At 38.7% G+C, this 15330-nt stretch overlaps 2 protein-coding genes across 13 annotated transcripts in view; one reads left to right on the top strand and one right to left on the bottom strand.

Moving 5' to 3' along the window:
* Positions 1 to 12840, top strand: part of CROT (carnitine O-octanoyltransferase) — a 47276-nt gene extending 34436 nt beyond the window's left edge. For all 5 annotated transcript variants that reach the window (XM_015085878.3, XM_027071800.2, XM_015085879.3 and 2 more), the window contains 6 exons: positions 173 to 303; positions 4317 to 4440; positions 6316 to 6394; positions 6482 to 6575; positions 6922 to 7041; positions 9605 to 12840. In XM_015085878.3, the coding sequence (XP_014941364.1) occupies positions 173 to 303; positions 4317 to 4440; positions 6316 to 6394; positions 6482 to 6575; positions 6922 to 7041; positions 9605 to 9725 (669 nt within the window). In that variant the 3' untranslated portion in view covers positions 9726 to 12840. The remainder of the gene's footprint in view (positions 1 to 172; positions 304 to 4316; positions 4441 to 6315; positions 6395 to 6481; positions 6576 to 6921; positions 7042 to 9604) is intronic.
* Positions 12411 to 15330, bottom strand: part of LOC106987580 (phosphatidylcholine translocator ABCB4) — a 70181-nt gene continuing 67261 nt past the window's right edge. For 7 of the 8 annotated variants that reach the window (XM_053218513.1, XM_053218518.1, XM_053218516.1 and 4 more), the window contains 2 exons: positions 13116 to 13262; positions 12411 to 12664 (listed from right to left, as the gene is read on the bottom strand). In XM_053218513.1, coding sequence (XP_053074488.1) covers positions 12458 to 12664; positions 13116 to 13262 — 354 coding nt within the window. In that variant the 3' untranslated portion in view covers positions 12411 to 12457. The other variant, XM_053218515.1, reaches the window with a different exon arrangement.

The raw sequence follows: 15330 nt of genomic DNA, 5'->3' as shown, positions 1-15330 counted from the left end.
ATATAAAAATTTGGCTACCATCCAAGCATGACAACATAAAACATTTTAAATTATAGCTTTTGATACCTTTATTATTTAATATCTAATGATTGATGCAAATGATGATTTGGTTATCTTTGGGGTATTCTTCTTAGGTGATTTTTCATTTTTCCCATTTAATTTTTTTTGTTAGGCATCTGATCTGCAGATTGTGGTGTATGCCTTTACATCTTTTGGCAAAAAACTAACCAAGAAGAAGAGGCTTCACCCTGATGCATTTATTCAGCTTGCACTTCAGCTGGCCTATTATAGACTTCATGGACGGTGAGGACCATTCAGTTTCCATTTTCAGATCTTGAAGTCCAAGGGTATATCTTTACCATAGGTATTCCATCATAACTCCTTCCCATTGTTTTTCCTGACTTTTCTCCCAAGTAGCACCTTGTCCTAATTGGGACTTAACATCATTAGTATATTAGAGTTTTGATCTGTGACACTTTCATAGTCTTGTTTTTCATAACCTTAATACTTCTGAAGTGTCTGCTTTGTTCTACGAGGGGTTTTATGTTCTTTGGAATTCAGATCACTTGGTTTTCTTGTAGCCTCAGTTTCCTGATGTGTTCATGATTTTATAGATTATCCAGTCTTTACTAATTTTTAGGATTGGAGAAATGGTATGTTGAGACTTTCTTAAATCTTAAGCAGAAGAAGAAGCTCCTTGATCTTGCTTTTTAAAAATCCAGTCTGAGGGACACCTGGGTGGCTCAGTTGGTTAAGCGCCTGACTCTTGGTTTTGGCTCGGGTCATGATCTCACAGTTAGCTCAAGTCCTGCATCTGGCTCTGCGCTGACAGTGTGGAGCCTGCTTGGGATTCTCTTTCTCCCTCTCTGTTTCTCTGCCCCTTCCCCACTCCTGTTCTCTTTCTCTTTCAAAATAAATAAATAAAACTTAAAAAAAATCCAGGGGCATGTGGGCGGCTCAGTCAGCTGAGTGTAAAAAAAAAAAAAAAAATATCCAGGGACACCTGGGTGGCTCAGTTGGCTGACTGTCCGGCTCTTGGTTTCGGCTCAGGTCATGATCTCTTGGTTCTTGAATTTGAGCCCCGCATCGGGCTCTGTGCTGACAGCTCAGAGCCTGGAGCCTGCTGTGGTTTCTGTGTCCCCCTCTTTGTCTGCCTCTTCCCCACTCACGTGCATGCTTGTGCTCTGTCTCTCTCAAAAATAAATAAGCATTAAAATTAAAAATCTAATCAGGGAATATGTGTCCTTTTTTTTTTTCCTTTCTCTTTTTTCTTTTGAGAGAGAGAGAGAGAGCATGCTGCCTGTAAGCATGGGAAAGGGCAGAGGGAGAGAGAGAGAGAGAGAATCTTCAGGAGACTCCACACCCAGGGACGCCTGGGTGGCTCAGTCAGTTGAGCTTCTGACTTCGGCTCAGGTCATGATGTTGCAGTTCGCGAGTTCGAGCCCCGCATCAGGCTCTGTGCCGACAGCTCGGTGCCTGGAGCCCGCTTCAGATTCTGTGTCTCCCTCTGCTCCTCCCCTGCTCATGCTCGCTCACTCTTGCTCACTCTTTCTCAGAAATAAAGAAACTTAAAAAAAAAAATTAAAAGAAAAAACAGGAGACTCCACGCCCAGCACAGAGAGCGTAACGTTGGGCTTGATCTCATGAGTATGAGATCGTGACCTGAGCCAAAATCAAGAGTGGGACATTCAACCAACTGAGCCACCCAGGCGCCCTGAGAATATGTGTCATTAAATAGGATATGTAGGTCATTTATATTTAATATAATTATCAGTAATGATAGGTTTAAGTCTACCATATTGCTGTTTCTTTTCTTTTTATCATATCTGATTTTTGTTCTTTTTCATCTTCTTTTGATTTTTTTTTAATGTTTATTTTATTTTTGAGAGAGAGACAGAATGCGAGTGGGTTAGGGGCAGAGAGGGAGACACGGAATCCGAAGCAGGCTCCAGGCTCCGAGCTGTCAGCACAGAGCCCGACGCGGGGCTCGATCTCATGAGCTGTGAGATCATGACCTTAGCCAAAGTCAGAAGCTCAACTGAGCCACCCAGGCGCCCCTCATCTTCTTTTGAATTCATTTTTTTTCACTTGTTCCCTTTTGTTTCCATTGTCAGATATACTGTTTTGTTTTGCTTTTAATAGTTGAACTGGGGTTTATAAAGCACATCTTGAACTTAACAGAGTCTACCTTTAAATAACATTTTCCACTTGAAGTATAATGTAAGAACCTTAAAACAGAATGTTTCTATTTTGATTCTCCCATCTTTAGTGCTGTTGTTGTCATAACATTATATTTCTACATATGTTACAAGCCTTACAGTACACTGTTAGTATTTGCCTTAAGCATTTGAGTATCTTTTTTTTAATGTGGTAAAATATATAAAATAGAACTTGCCATTGTAGCCATTTTTAAGTGTATGATATAGCAGCATTAATTACATTCATAATGTTATACAACCGTCACAACTGTCTATAGCAAAATTTTTTCATCACCCCAAACAGAAACTCTGTACCCATTGAAAAATAATTTCTCATTCCTACTGTTTCCTCAGCCCCTGGTAATCTAATCTACTTTCGGTCTATATAAACTTGCTTATTTTTATAGATATTTTATGTAAGTGGAATTTGTCTTTTTGTGTCTGATTTATTTAACTTAGGATAATGTTTCCAAGATTCATCCATGTTGTAGAATCAGAACTTTATTCTTTTTTATGGCTAAATAATATTCCATTATGTGAGTATACCACATTTTGTTTGTCCATTCATCTCTTGGTTGACACTTGGGTTGTTTCTATGTTTTAGATCTTGTGAATAATACTGTTGTAAACATTCACTTACAAGTATCTGTTTGAGTCCCTGTTTTAGTTTCCTTTTGAGTCTGTACCTAGGAGTGGAATTGCTGGGTTGTGTGATAATTCTCTTTTACTTTTTGAGCACCTGCCAAACTATTTTCTACCATGGTTATACCATTTTACATTCCCACCAGCAATATGTAAGGGTTCCAGTTGCTCCACATCCTTGCCAACACTTAATTTTTCATTTAAAAAATTATTTCTATTATTTGTGAAGTAGTATCTCATGGTGGTTTTTACTTGCATCTCCCTATTGACTAATGAGGTTGCGTAGCTTTTCATATGTTAATTATCCATTTGTATATCTTCTTTGGCAAACTGTCCATAAAAGTCCTTTGTGTATTTGGTAATTGGGTTGCCATTTTGTTGCTGAATTGTAAGAGTTCTTTATGTATTCTGGATATGAAACCCTTATCAGATATGTGATGTGCAAATATTTCGTCCCATTCTGTGGGTTTTCTTTTCACTCTCTTGATAGTACCCTTTGACGCACAAGTTTTTAATTTTGAAGTCCAGTTTATCTGTTTTTTTTTTTTTATTTGTTGCCTGTGCTTTTGTTGACGTATTCAAGAAATAGTTGCCAAATCCAATGTCATGAAGTTTTCCCCTTACATATTCTTGTAGGAGTTTTGTGTGGTAAGGGTCCAATGTCATTCTTTTGCAAGTGGATACTCAGTTTTCCCAGCATTATTTGTTGAAGAGACTGTTCTTTGAATGGTTTTGATGTTGTTGTTTAAAATCAATTGATTATAGACGTAAGGGTTTAATTCTGGGGTTTCAATTCTATCCCATTGGTCTGTATGTCTCTTCTTATATCAATACCATACTATTTTGAGTGTCATTCAGCTCTTTTCTCATCTGAAGGTACTCAGAAGGGATCTGCTCCCAGGCTCACTCATGTGATTATTAACAGGGATCACTTCCTCCGAGGCTGTTTTCCAGAGGCCTCCCTCAGTTTCTTGCTACCTGGGCCTCATTGTAGGGCACCTTCCAGCATGGCAGCTTGTGTTCCTCGTATTGAGGAAGTGAGAGCAGTGAGATCTCTTTGTAACCTTATTTCAGAGATGACATCACCTTTGTCCTGTTCTTTTCAATAGAAGCAAATCATGAGGTCCCTCTCACACTCCATCTGAGGAGTTACACCAGAGCATAAATAACGGGAGGCAGGGATCACTGCGGGTGCATCTTACAGGCCATCTACCACACACACTCCAGTGTACATAACCTCAGAGCAGCCAAGCCTTGGAAACAGCCCGTATTAATACCAGGCCTTGTTGATCAGAATACCTTTTTGCTCTTTGATACCGAAAATAGTCTCTTTGTTATTGAAAGTCTCGACTGTGGTCTGTATTACAGAACTTAGTCTCTGACCAAAGCCAGCTTTATTACGTAAGCTTTCTTTGGATGATGTTTGAGCATTTTCTTTCTTGTGACACATCCTTGTATTTTCATTTTTTCTTGTAGCCCTGGCAGCTGCTATGAAACTGCCATGACCAGATACTTTTATCATGGCCGCACAGAGACTGTGAGGTCATGTACAGTAGAAGCAGTCAGGTGGTGCCAGTCCATGCAGGATCCCTCTACTAGTGTGAGTATTTGAAAAACAAAAAATTCATAGTATTTATTTACTTGTTTAAAGGATCCTTAGACCTTGAATAACGAACCCCTTGGCTTCAGTTCTCCTGGATCAGTAAAATACTTTCAGATATTTTTTTCTGAAAGTTTTTGAAGCATTCATTCATTTGCTAATGAAGTATATACTTGGAAAAATATGAAACAGGAAGGACCTGAGAAGCAGTCCATTTGTGTCTGTTTCCAGGCAAAGTTGGTTCCCTCCCTCCCTCCCTCCCTCACTCCCTCCCTCCCTCCCTCACTCCCTCCCTCCCTTCCTTCCTCTTCTAAGATTTTATTTAAATTCAAGTTAGTTAACATATAATGTAGTATTGATTTCAGGAGTAGAATTTAGTGATTCATCACTTACATAGAACACCCACTGCTCATCACAGAAAGTGCCCTTCTTACTGCACATCACCCATTTCCCCCATTTCCCACCCCCCCATCTCCTCTCCTGCAACCCTCTGTTAAGAGTCTGTTACAGTTTGCCTCCATTTCTGATTTTATCTTATTTTTCCTTCCTTTCCCCTTTGTTGATCTGTTTTGTTTGTTGAATTACATATATGAGTGAAATCATATGGTATGTGTCTTTCTCTGACTTACTTTGTTTAGCACAATACACTCTAGTTCCATCCATGTTTTTCAAATGGAAAGTTTGTTCTTTCTGAAGGCTAATATTCTCTATATATAGAGAGAGAGGCACACGCGTGTGCGCGCGCGCACACACACACACATCTTTATCCATTCATCAGTCAGTGGACATTTGGCTCTTTCCATAATTTGACTATTGTTGGGAGTGCTTCTGTAAACTTCGCGGTGCATGTGCCCCTTTGAATCAGTAGTTTTGTATCCTTTGGATAAATGTCTTGTAGTGCAGTTTCTGGGTTGTTAGAGTAGTTCTATTTTTAACTTTCTGAGGAACCGCCACACTGTTTTCCATAGTGGCTGCACAAGTTTGCATTCCTGCCAAAAGTGTAAGAGGGTTCCCCTTTCTCTGCATCATTGCCAATATGTTTCCTGAGTTGTTGATTTTAGCCATTCTGACAAGTGTGAGGTGGTATCTCATTGTGCTTTTGATTGGTATTTCAGCAAAGTGTCTTCAATACCATGAGTATTTTACTATTATTGATCTACCTTTGAGATAACACCAATAAAGTGAAGACTTTCCCAAAGTGCCTTAAAAGGAAGCTTTTCTTAATGTGGTTGAACATTTTTGAAATCACAGATTCTTGTTTTAATGTGTTGGAACCAGAACAGTTTTGTTTTATATTTTTGTTTTGTTTTAAAAGTAATCTTTGTACCCAATCTGGGGCTTGAACTCACAACAGCGAGATCAAGAGTCACATCTCCTACCAACGAAGTCAGGCAGGCACCCCTATACTTTATTTATTTATTCATTTTTGAAGCATTTAGACGATAGGGTAGTTCCTTCCCCCTGGTATTTTGGTATTGTATTTTTTTTCTTTAGTTTTGATAGACATAGTTATGTATGTGTTAATTTATTTTAGTGTCCTAGAACTGCTTCCTTATCATTTTGAACAACTGTGTGTTAGTATTGAAATCCTACTTGTTTCTGTCTTGACAGTTGTTAGTGTCACTTCAGTGCTGCCCACAAGTTCCTATTGTTTTTCCTGTTCTGGGAAAGAAAGAATCAAGATGCAGGACCTATAGGAAAGAAAAGGCAGTAGAAGTGAGGAAAATAAATAGAAGCATGTGTCTAAAGGTCTTTTTAGAAATCTTTTCTCTCTCAGATGACCCGCATCCTAACTACATTGAGCTCAGGTTTTTTTGTTGTTGTTGTTGTTGCTGCTGTACAGTTTATTGAAATATGTCTTGATTTTTAACACAGCCTCTTGAGCGACAGCGAAAGATGTTACAAGCTTTTGCAAAACATGATAAAATGATGAAATATTGTTTGGCTGGAAAAGGTACTTAAATTGGAATTATTCTGACTTAAAAAAATTCTCTCATGTTGAAAAATGTTTTCTAGCTTAATACTTGGGGTTTCATTGCAGGATTTGACCGTCATCTTTTAGGTCTTTTACTCATAGCAAAAGAGGAAGATCTTCCAGTTCCAGAACTCTTTACAGACCCACTTTTCTCCAAAAGGTAATATAATGTAATGTAGTGTTTAATAACTTAATCAGTTCCTTCTTTCTGAAGGTTACAAGCTTTTTTTAAAATTTACATTTATTCATTTTTGAGAGAGGGAGACCGAGTGCCAGCAGGGGAGGGGCAGAGAGCGAGGGAGACACAGAATCTAAAGCAGCTTCCAGGCTCTGAGCTGTCAGCACAGAGCCCAAAGCGGGGCTCAAACTCCGCAATCGAGAGGTCATGACCTGACCTGAACTAGGAGGCCTAACCAACTGAGCCACCTCTGGGCCCCTAAAAGCTTTTCTGAAGTAATGTAAGTTTCTGTAAGCCTAGTAAAATATTCTCTCTTTATGGCATACAGTGGAGGAGGTAGAAACTTTGTTCTCTCAACAAGTCTGGTTGGGTATTCAAGAGTCCTGGGAGTGGTGGTTCCCATGGTACACAATGGCTATGGATTTTTCTACCACATCAGAGATGACAGGTGAGACTGCTCTTCTCATTCTTACTGTGCTATAGAGTAAGAGAGCTTTTATTCTGTCTTTTGAATGTCTTTCTTGCACTGTAATTCTGACTGTGTTGTCATCTGCCACTCGCTAAGTAGGTAATTATTTTTACCACGTGGGCATTTAATGTGTGTTTGTTTCTCTATCCTGCTTTTGGGACACTGGTCAAATCAGTCCCTTAGGCATTTTGTGCAGAACACCGATTTAGGTTGACTCAGTGATATACTGCCATCATCCTTAAATCTCAGTACACATATTAACATATTCTGGGCAAGGTGTTTTATGGTAATAAAACACATAAAATGTAATTGCCTATAAATATGTGGTGGTTCATGTAGTCCTAACAGTACTAATGTGACCAAGATAAGAGACTAGGTAAATTAATTTATATTCCAAAAAAGAATGTTTTACCTGCTCAGATGCAATTTCAGATGAGGTTTGATTGGTGTTTGTGGAAAGAAAGAGAAAGAAAATACTAAAACCTGTTAGGTGGAGAATAAGGTAATATGAAATTGGAAGAATGGCTTGCAAGGTCTTCATCCATATAGTCTGGCCATCTCAGAGATCTTTGAGAGCTTGGGGGGCTTTGTAAAAAATCATCTGGCCACATTTAGCACTATGTGAATAAGATGGTAGGATTGGGGGCTTCGGATGGAATGTGAACAATTGGACTGATAATATGTCTGACATATTTCAGTTTGTAATTTATTTTTTTCATTAACTTTTTAAAAAGAGTTTACAGTCAGGGTTGTTCTGCAAAATGTTCTCTTCTGCCTCCGTGTCAAGTGTGACCTGTGCATATAGTCTCTTACACCAGTGGTACTTACATTTGTTAGCATCTAAGTCCTTAGATATTTGTTCCCCTAGGATTTAGTTTATGTCCATGAATGTACAAATTAAAGGTTAAATTACAAAGGTTCAACATAGATCTTACTATGTTTTCATATAAAGGGTCTACGGTCTAAAATCATGACCAGACACAGAGCATAAGCATTCTAACATATTTCCTGACAAGTATGGATCTTGTATTGCATGCAGTGACAAGGGTTCAGTCCAGACACACCAGGTCTCTGACTTTGGAAGTCCCGATCCTGGGGCAGAACATCCATTCACTCATTCAGGAAGTATGTAGTGGAAACTTGTAGCGTTTTAGGTGCTCAGGATGCAAGACAGACCAGATTTTCGCTTTTAGAGATTTTATTTTCTCCTGGGGAAAGAGGGACAGAAGCAAATAAGCAAGGTAAGTAGTGACAAGTGCTGGGAACCAGAAAGCAAGCTGATGTGGTAATACAGACACACTGGTGGGGAGGGCGAGATCGAGCACCGCTTTACTTAGTGTGGTCAGAGAGCAACAGGGAAGTTGAGATGTTAGGGATGAGAAGGAATGAATACTATGCCAAGAAAGCAGCTCTCCAGACTCTGATCACCGCCTCCTACCTCCAGTGCCACCATCCGGGCTGAGCCACCGTCTTCTCCCACTGAGGTTATTGCAACAGGTTCTCACGTGGTCTTCTGGGTCCACCCTTTCATTCTTACGGACCACTGTCTACACAACAGCCCTGATGCCCTTTTAAAAATGTGACTCAAGTCCTATCATTCTTCTCAAAATTCTCCAAGAGCTCATCTCACTCACAGTAAAATTCAGAGTCCTCCTGTGAGATCCTGTCTGATCAAGTTCTCAGTCACAGATCTGACCTTTCCTCTCTAGCTCTCCTCCTCTTTCACTCTACTGCAGCCACCCTTGCCTTCTTGTACCTGTAGTAGAGCAAGCAAGCTCCCTCCTCCTGGCATTTGTGGTTGTGATTTCCTCTGCCTCCTACTCTTCCTTGAAATAACATGCAGGGATCACTCCATTAGTCCGTACAGGTATTTGCTTAAAATTTGCTCTGGTCAGGGAGGCCTTCTCTGATGGTCTAAAATAGCCCTTGTGCCTCCTTCACACACACCTGCTGCATTTTTTTTTTTTTTTTTAGAACACTCATAACCATCCAGTGGGTATCCATGTTTGTTTGTATGTTCTCTTTCTTCCCTTCCTAGGATATAAGCCCAGAAGAACAGGGGTTTTGATTTGTCTGTTGTTGTATCCCCAGCCCTGTAACAATGCCTTCTAAATAAGTAGAATACACTTAACGTTTTCACAGTGACTTTGCTGGTGAACAAAATTATATGGTCGTGGGGTAGGAAAGAGCCTGATATTTATAAGGAACAGAAAGAAACAGCATGACAATTAGCAATGAAGTTGCTTTGGGTGGGGGTAGAAGTTGAAGAGGTCCTCCATTTGGAGGACCGTGTTCTCAAGTCTGGGTACACATGAGGATCACCTAGAGAGCTTTAAAAACATTGCTTCTGGAGTCTTGGTTTGGGTGGTCAGTTGATACAGGGCCTTGAAATACAAGAAGTCAGAATTTTCTCCTAAGTATAATAGTAGGCATTTTACCAGATGGTGTAAAGGTCATGGCTGTGTTCATCATCACCATGTGGAGCCTCTTTGTGTTGTGATTTTTGTATAGTACTTAATCATTTTTTATTTGTGCTTCACAGGTTTAATGTGGCCAGTACAGCCTGGAAATCCTGCCCAGAAACTGATGCAGAAAAGCTGGTTCAGCTGGTTTTTCATTCTTTCCAAGATATGATGCAGCTGATGAACACTGCTCACCTTTAGAGACTAGTCATTTATTAAGCATTTACAAAAATATTACACTGGGTGTGGAGAGTGGGTTGTTGATGTGAGATAGGAATATTGATTTAAGGAAACTTGTTAAATGTAGAAATAGGTAGAATCACGTTTTTTAAATCTATTCTCACCTAGAAGATAAAAATAGGATTTTTAAGCTTCCTCTGATGCAGTAGCAATGCAAATTGATACAATGAGATATAGCATCATGCGAAAGTTGAAGATGAGCCTCAACAATGCAAGTCTACAATTTTTAATAATGCAAGTCTTACTCTTAACTTACAAATATTTTTGTTGGTACCTGTATAGGTTATAAATCCTCTGACCATCATTGTAGAGTCTGTCTTCCAAGCACTTTAACATTTTCTAGTTGCCAAAGGATATAAAGTACATGATGAAATGCTAACTCCCCATGAAATCATTGCCTTCCACATTCAGCACAGGGATACAAGCCTGCTTTGTTTGATGGGAAAGGCCACTACAATTCACTGGTCATTTAAAAGAATTTCTGTTGGATATAAGAATTAGAGGGAGGTTTATACCCTGTGATGCGTATAGACAAAAAACCTATCAAAATTCATTATAACTAGTTTGTGAATATATAAAATGAAAGCACATATTTAGAGTTGGCGACTTTAAAAAGATTAAATGTTGAATCAGATTCTCAGGATTTTACAGGGTTTTTTTCCCTGCTGTTCAAAATAGAAAATAAAGCTGTCAATCCTATAGCTTCTTGTATGGTGTTTGGATAACTAATCGATTCCTGTTTGACCTTCTACTTTCTGATGTAACTTAGGTGCTGCTGTGTACACCACCGAAAACTAACGGTCTTAAATCAATTGATTATTTCACACGATGGTGTCAGTTGACTGTGCCCAGTTGGGTAGTTCTTCTGATCTTGCTGTAGTTTAATGTGGCTGCATTCACTAGGGTGCTGGACTGAGGCTGTAAAGCCCCCACTCCCTGGGGACTTGGTACCTGGGACACTCTCCACATGGTCTCTGATCATTCAGTATTCTAGCCTTGACTTCTGTACTTGGCATTGGGAGTGTTCCCAGAGAGAAAGGTAGAATTTGCAAGACCTCTTAAGGCCTAGGCTCTGAAGTCACCTGATGTCACTTGTTTTAACCAATAAAATGCCAAATAAGTTGCAATAGCAGTGTAGATTCGGGGGGAGGGGTGTCATTTCTTGATAGAAGAAACAGCATTTTTTTTTTTAGTTTTTTAAATGTTTTTATTTATTTTTGAAGGAGAGAGAGAGAGAGCATGAGTGGGGGAGGAACAAAGAGGGAGACACAGAATCCAAAGCAGGCTCCAGGCGCTGAGCTGTCAGCACAGAGCCCGATGTGGGGCTTGAACCCACAGACCGTGAGATCATGACCTGCCCTGAAGTCAGAAGCTCATCCGAGCCACCCAGGTGGCCCCTGTTTCTTTGTGAAAAGTTGAGTGGGCTTCTTTAGCAATGGATACATCCTTAACAGTTCATATTTCCTCCTATTCTGTACTTTGGCCCTTTTTCCTCATTAGTACAATTTTATAGACTACATTGCCATGGGATTTAGAATCATTTGGTTCGCTGTTGTTGAATAATGTCTAAAGACTTGGGTATTTTAGAGACTATTCACCTCCTGCAGAGAAACCTCTTCTGTCCTACTTTAACACGTTTCCCTAACCTGCCTGATGTAAAAATCATCTGTAATGCTTTTTACAAAGAGCTTTCTGGGTCTCAACCCAACTGGTAGTAGTAAAATTTTCAGAGGCTTTTGAGTCACCACTTGGGTATTGAACCCCTTGCCCTATTCTTCTCTTGGTTAATCTGAAATTTAGTCCACTACCCACATGGTTCCATGTGAAAAAAATCTTTGGTAAGATCTGGTTTGTTACAGATAGAGGAACGGAGCTGGGGCAGTTTATTTACCTAAAGAGCCTGTGACAGAAGTGAGAATGGATAGTGCCTCAGTAAATTATAAACAAATGGGAAATTAAGGAAAAACCTTTTAGTATGGTTACAAAGGTTGCCTAGATTTCTTTTCCCTATCTCAACATATTCTGGGCAAATTAGGATTAGTGATAAAAAGTAATAGAGAACCTAGCATTTTATTGTTGTTTCCAATGTTTCAAATTACCCTTGAGATAACTGCAATTTTTATGGAGTTAAAATTTTAATTAATGTTCAATTTTTTATTTTACAGGAACAGATGTGTGCCTGTGAAGTTAGCTTGTGTAAGAATCTCATTTTCTCTTGGACTTTGATGATAAAGTTGGGAATCCATTCTTTTGGAAAAAACAAACCTCAGGTCCCCAAAAGAATAGTTCAGAAACTCACCAAGGTAGACAGTAGGCAGTGGAACAATGAATGTCTTTTTCCTTTTTCTTTGGAAAATTTTCCAATCTATCCGGTCATCTACCCAGCTATTCAGGACAGTAAGAAGTTTCCCTGTGTCTGTGCTGTTAGCTCTATAGCTTTATTTTATTTGAACTTGTCTTTTCTCTGTATGTTTCTGATAACTCAACAGCTAGGCTGCCATTTTTATACCTCAAGACAGGTGTCACTTGTAACTCCTGAATTTGCACTGCTATAGTAGCAGCAGCAAATCAGATGTTCTAAAACTTACGGAATGAGATACATCTGAATTATATGATTATTTGTAAAAAAACGATTTCTAGTTTAAATCAGAGAAAGCTATAATTTGAATCTATTTTTAAGATGTAACAAGAGTTCATAAGTTCTGTGTCCCAGCCTGGACACTGACCATGGAAAAGTAGATGCCTTTCTGAGCCAGCAGCTGTTGATGTGTGCCATGCTCCTTGACCTTGCCATTCTGAAACACCACTATTAGGTCTGCGTTCTGGATGGTGGACAGGCGGTGAGCGATCACGATGCAGGTGCGGCCTTCTCTGGCTTTGTCCAGGGCTTCTTGCACAATCTAATGATCAATCAGAACAGAAACCTTAAACTTTCACCATCACAGAAGAATATTTTACTTTTTATATTCTCATCTCTGAATCTTTGAGTCTTTGGTTTTAATGCATGTAAATTTACATAAATGGCATTTAAAAAGTATTTTCTTTTTAATTATAATAAAAACCGATTCTCACTAAATCACAGGTATCTAAGTTTTCTGTCCAGTTCTCTTACTTAATAGTTCCCTTTTATTATTTTCTAGTTTTTCATTATCTTATTAGTCCCCCTTTATTTCTGTTTTATTATTGTGCTAAAAACGTGATGTATGCTGCTTTTTTCTTTTGAATATTTTTGGTTTAGGAAATCAAATAATTTTACAAAATTTGGGAAAAATTTGTTTACTTTTTTTCGTAGTTGATAGTGCACAAAAACTATTATGCAAAGTAAATGGAACATCAGGGCAGAGGCCACACCTTTTCACTTTCAGTATCCAGAGCTGATGTAGCTTCATCCAACAGTAGGATTTGAGGTTGTCTGATAAGGGCTCGGGCGATAGCAATCCTCTGTTTTTGACCTCCTGAGAGCTGAGTTCCCTTATCTCCCACTCTTGTTTCATATTTCTGCAAGTTAACCATTAGTAAAGTTAATCAAGTCCTAACCCCCCAAAATGATTCATGGTATACTGAATAAACTTGTACTTTGCAACATTTGACAGTTCTGCTTAACAGGAAAAAAATATTTGGAAACAGAAGTTTACATAACAGCTACGTGGTGATCCATTTAATTTTTCCCCCCACTTAATCACGATCAAACTAGAAGAAAGTTCTTTAGTTCTCACTAGTGTTCTGCAACAGAAATTTGAGCAATAAATTCTTGAGTTCCCACCATTCTCATAATGCCAATTGATCTGATGTCTTTGCAGTCTTTAAAGGTTAAATATAAATATTTGAGTTTTAACTTTAAGGTTAAATATTCATATGGAACCTAGTGTATTCTCTTTTCAACTCATTCATTCACTTAAATATTTATGGAATACCTGTTATACCAACAACTGTGAGAAATATAAAAATGGAGGCAGCTTTTTTTTGTTGTTAACCCTGAAGGAATTTATAATGTGAAGAGATCAGCCACCTATACAGCACTCTATTTAAGGTCAAATAGGTGCCAAATGAGTAATATATTCAACATGGTATGAAAGATCAGAAGCAGCAAATAGCAACTATGGAGAGAAAGGAGAACAAACAAGAGATACATGAAAGAAAGAAACCTTTGTGTATGAAGGAAAGAAGTTGGAAAGCTGCATCTTGAGAAAGAACATTCTAGGCTGGGGGGGAAAAAAGCAGAAGGAATAAAGGGCCAAAAAAGTACTGTAGGGCTTAGGCAGTAATGTGAATTTCCTCAAGTCCAATATCAGTGAAGAGCTGAAGCTTTAGCTTTTCTGCTAATCAAATTCTATATGAGGGTCCATGACTAGGTGTTAAGGGTGAGTAAGGTTAACCAACATGGAGGGTTTGACAGTGTATGACTGTGATTGTTAGTTACAGCAGAAGAGAAAAGGTAAAAATAGTTGAGATTTACTTCAGCTTAATTCAGTGGAACCTGAGATGCTAGCTGAGACACAAGATTAATGATCCCTGCCATCACTTTCGAGTTTCAAATAATCTTTGCAGGACAACTCACCTTTACCAACTACTGGAGAAAATTGTTCCACTGAACTTTTTCTCATTTTTAAATCCATAGTGACTTAAATGCACTTTGGCTACAGACACAGTAGCTACAATAAGCTAACAAGGGAGAGTTGGGGACCATGCAAATAAGAGAATAATGCCCTCTCCAAATGAATAAATTGAAACAGTAAAGAAAAACTTTATCCGAAAATATAAAACTTAAAAAAAGATGGAGAAATTCTTCAAGACCTGGGGCTAGGGAAATAGCCCTGTTTCATACCAAGTGCACAATGTGTATAAAGAAAACGTGTTAACTGGACCTTATCAAAATTAAACACTTGGCTCTGCATAGGACCCACCCTGTTAAAGGATGAAGAAATAAGCTATCGATTGGCTCAAAATATTTGCAAACTATGTATTTGACAAAGGACTAATAACTAAAATATGTAAGTATCTGTCAGAACTCAACATTTTTTTCAAATTAGAAAATAAGTAAAAAAAACAAGTTATTTCACCAAAAAGGAAATACAGTCTGTATTTCCAAGTAAGTATGTAAGTATGTAAAAAGATGTTCAACATTTCTCATTAGGAAACCCACCACAATGAGTTATTACTACACATCTACCAGAATTACAACAGCAAATGCTGGCAAAGATGCAGAGAAGCTGTAATTCACACCTGCCGTAGGAACACAAGATGGTACACTCTGGAAAACAGTTCAGTTTGTTAGAAAACTGAACACACAATTACCATATGGTCCAGCAACTGCACTTGTGGCATGTATCTGAGATATAAAAACTCCAGTTCACGCTAAAACCTGTACAGTAATACTTAGGAGATTTTAATAGCCAAACCTAGACACAATGTAGATAGGCTTCAACAGGTGAATGGCTCAACGAGCTGGTATATCCGTACCATGCAACCTTACTCGTCCTACTAATCAGGATGGCATGGCACTAAAGAGAGAAAAAGGCATGAACTATAGAGAACAAGAACTTGCGGGGATTATGCTGTGTGGAAA

This window comes from Acinonyx jubatus, chromosome A2 (genome assembly GCF_027475565.1).
Source record: "Acinonyx jubatus isolate Ajub_Pintada_27869175 chromosome A2, VMU_Ajub_asm_v1.0, whole genome shotgun sequence".
Classification (NCBI taxonomy): Eukaryota; Metazoa; Chordata; class Mammalia; order Carnivora; family Felidae; genus Acinonyx; species Acinonyx jubatus.
This window is presented reverse-complemented; position numbering and strand designations above follow the sequence as displayed.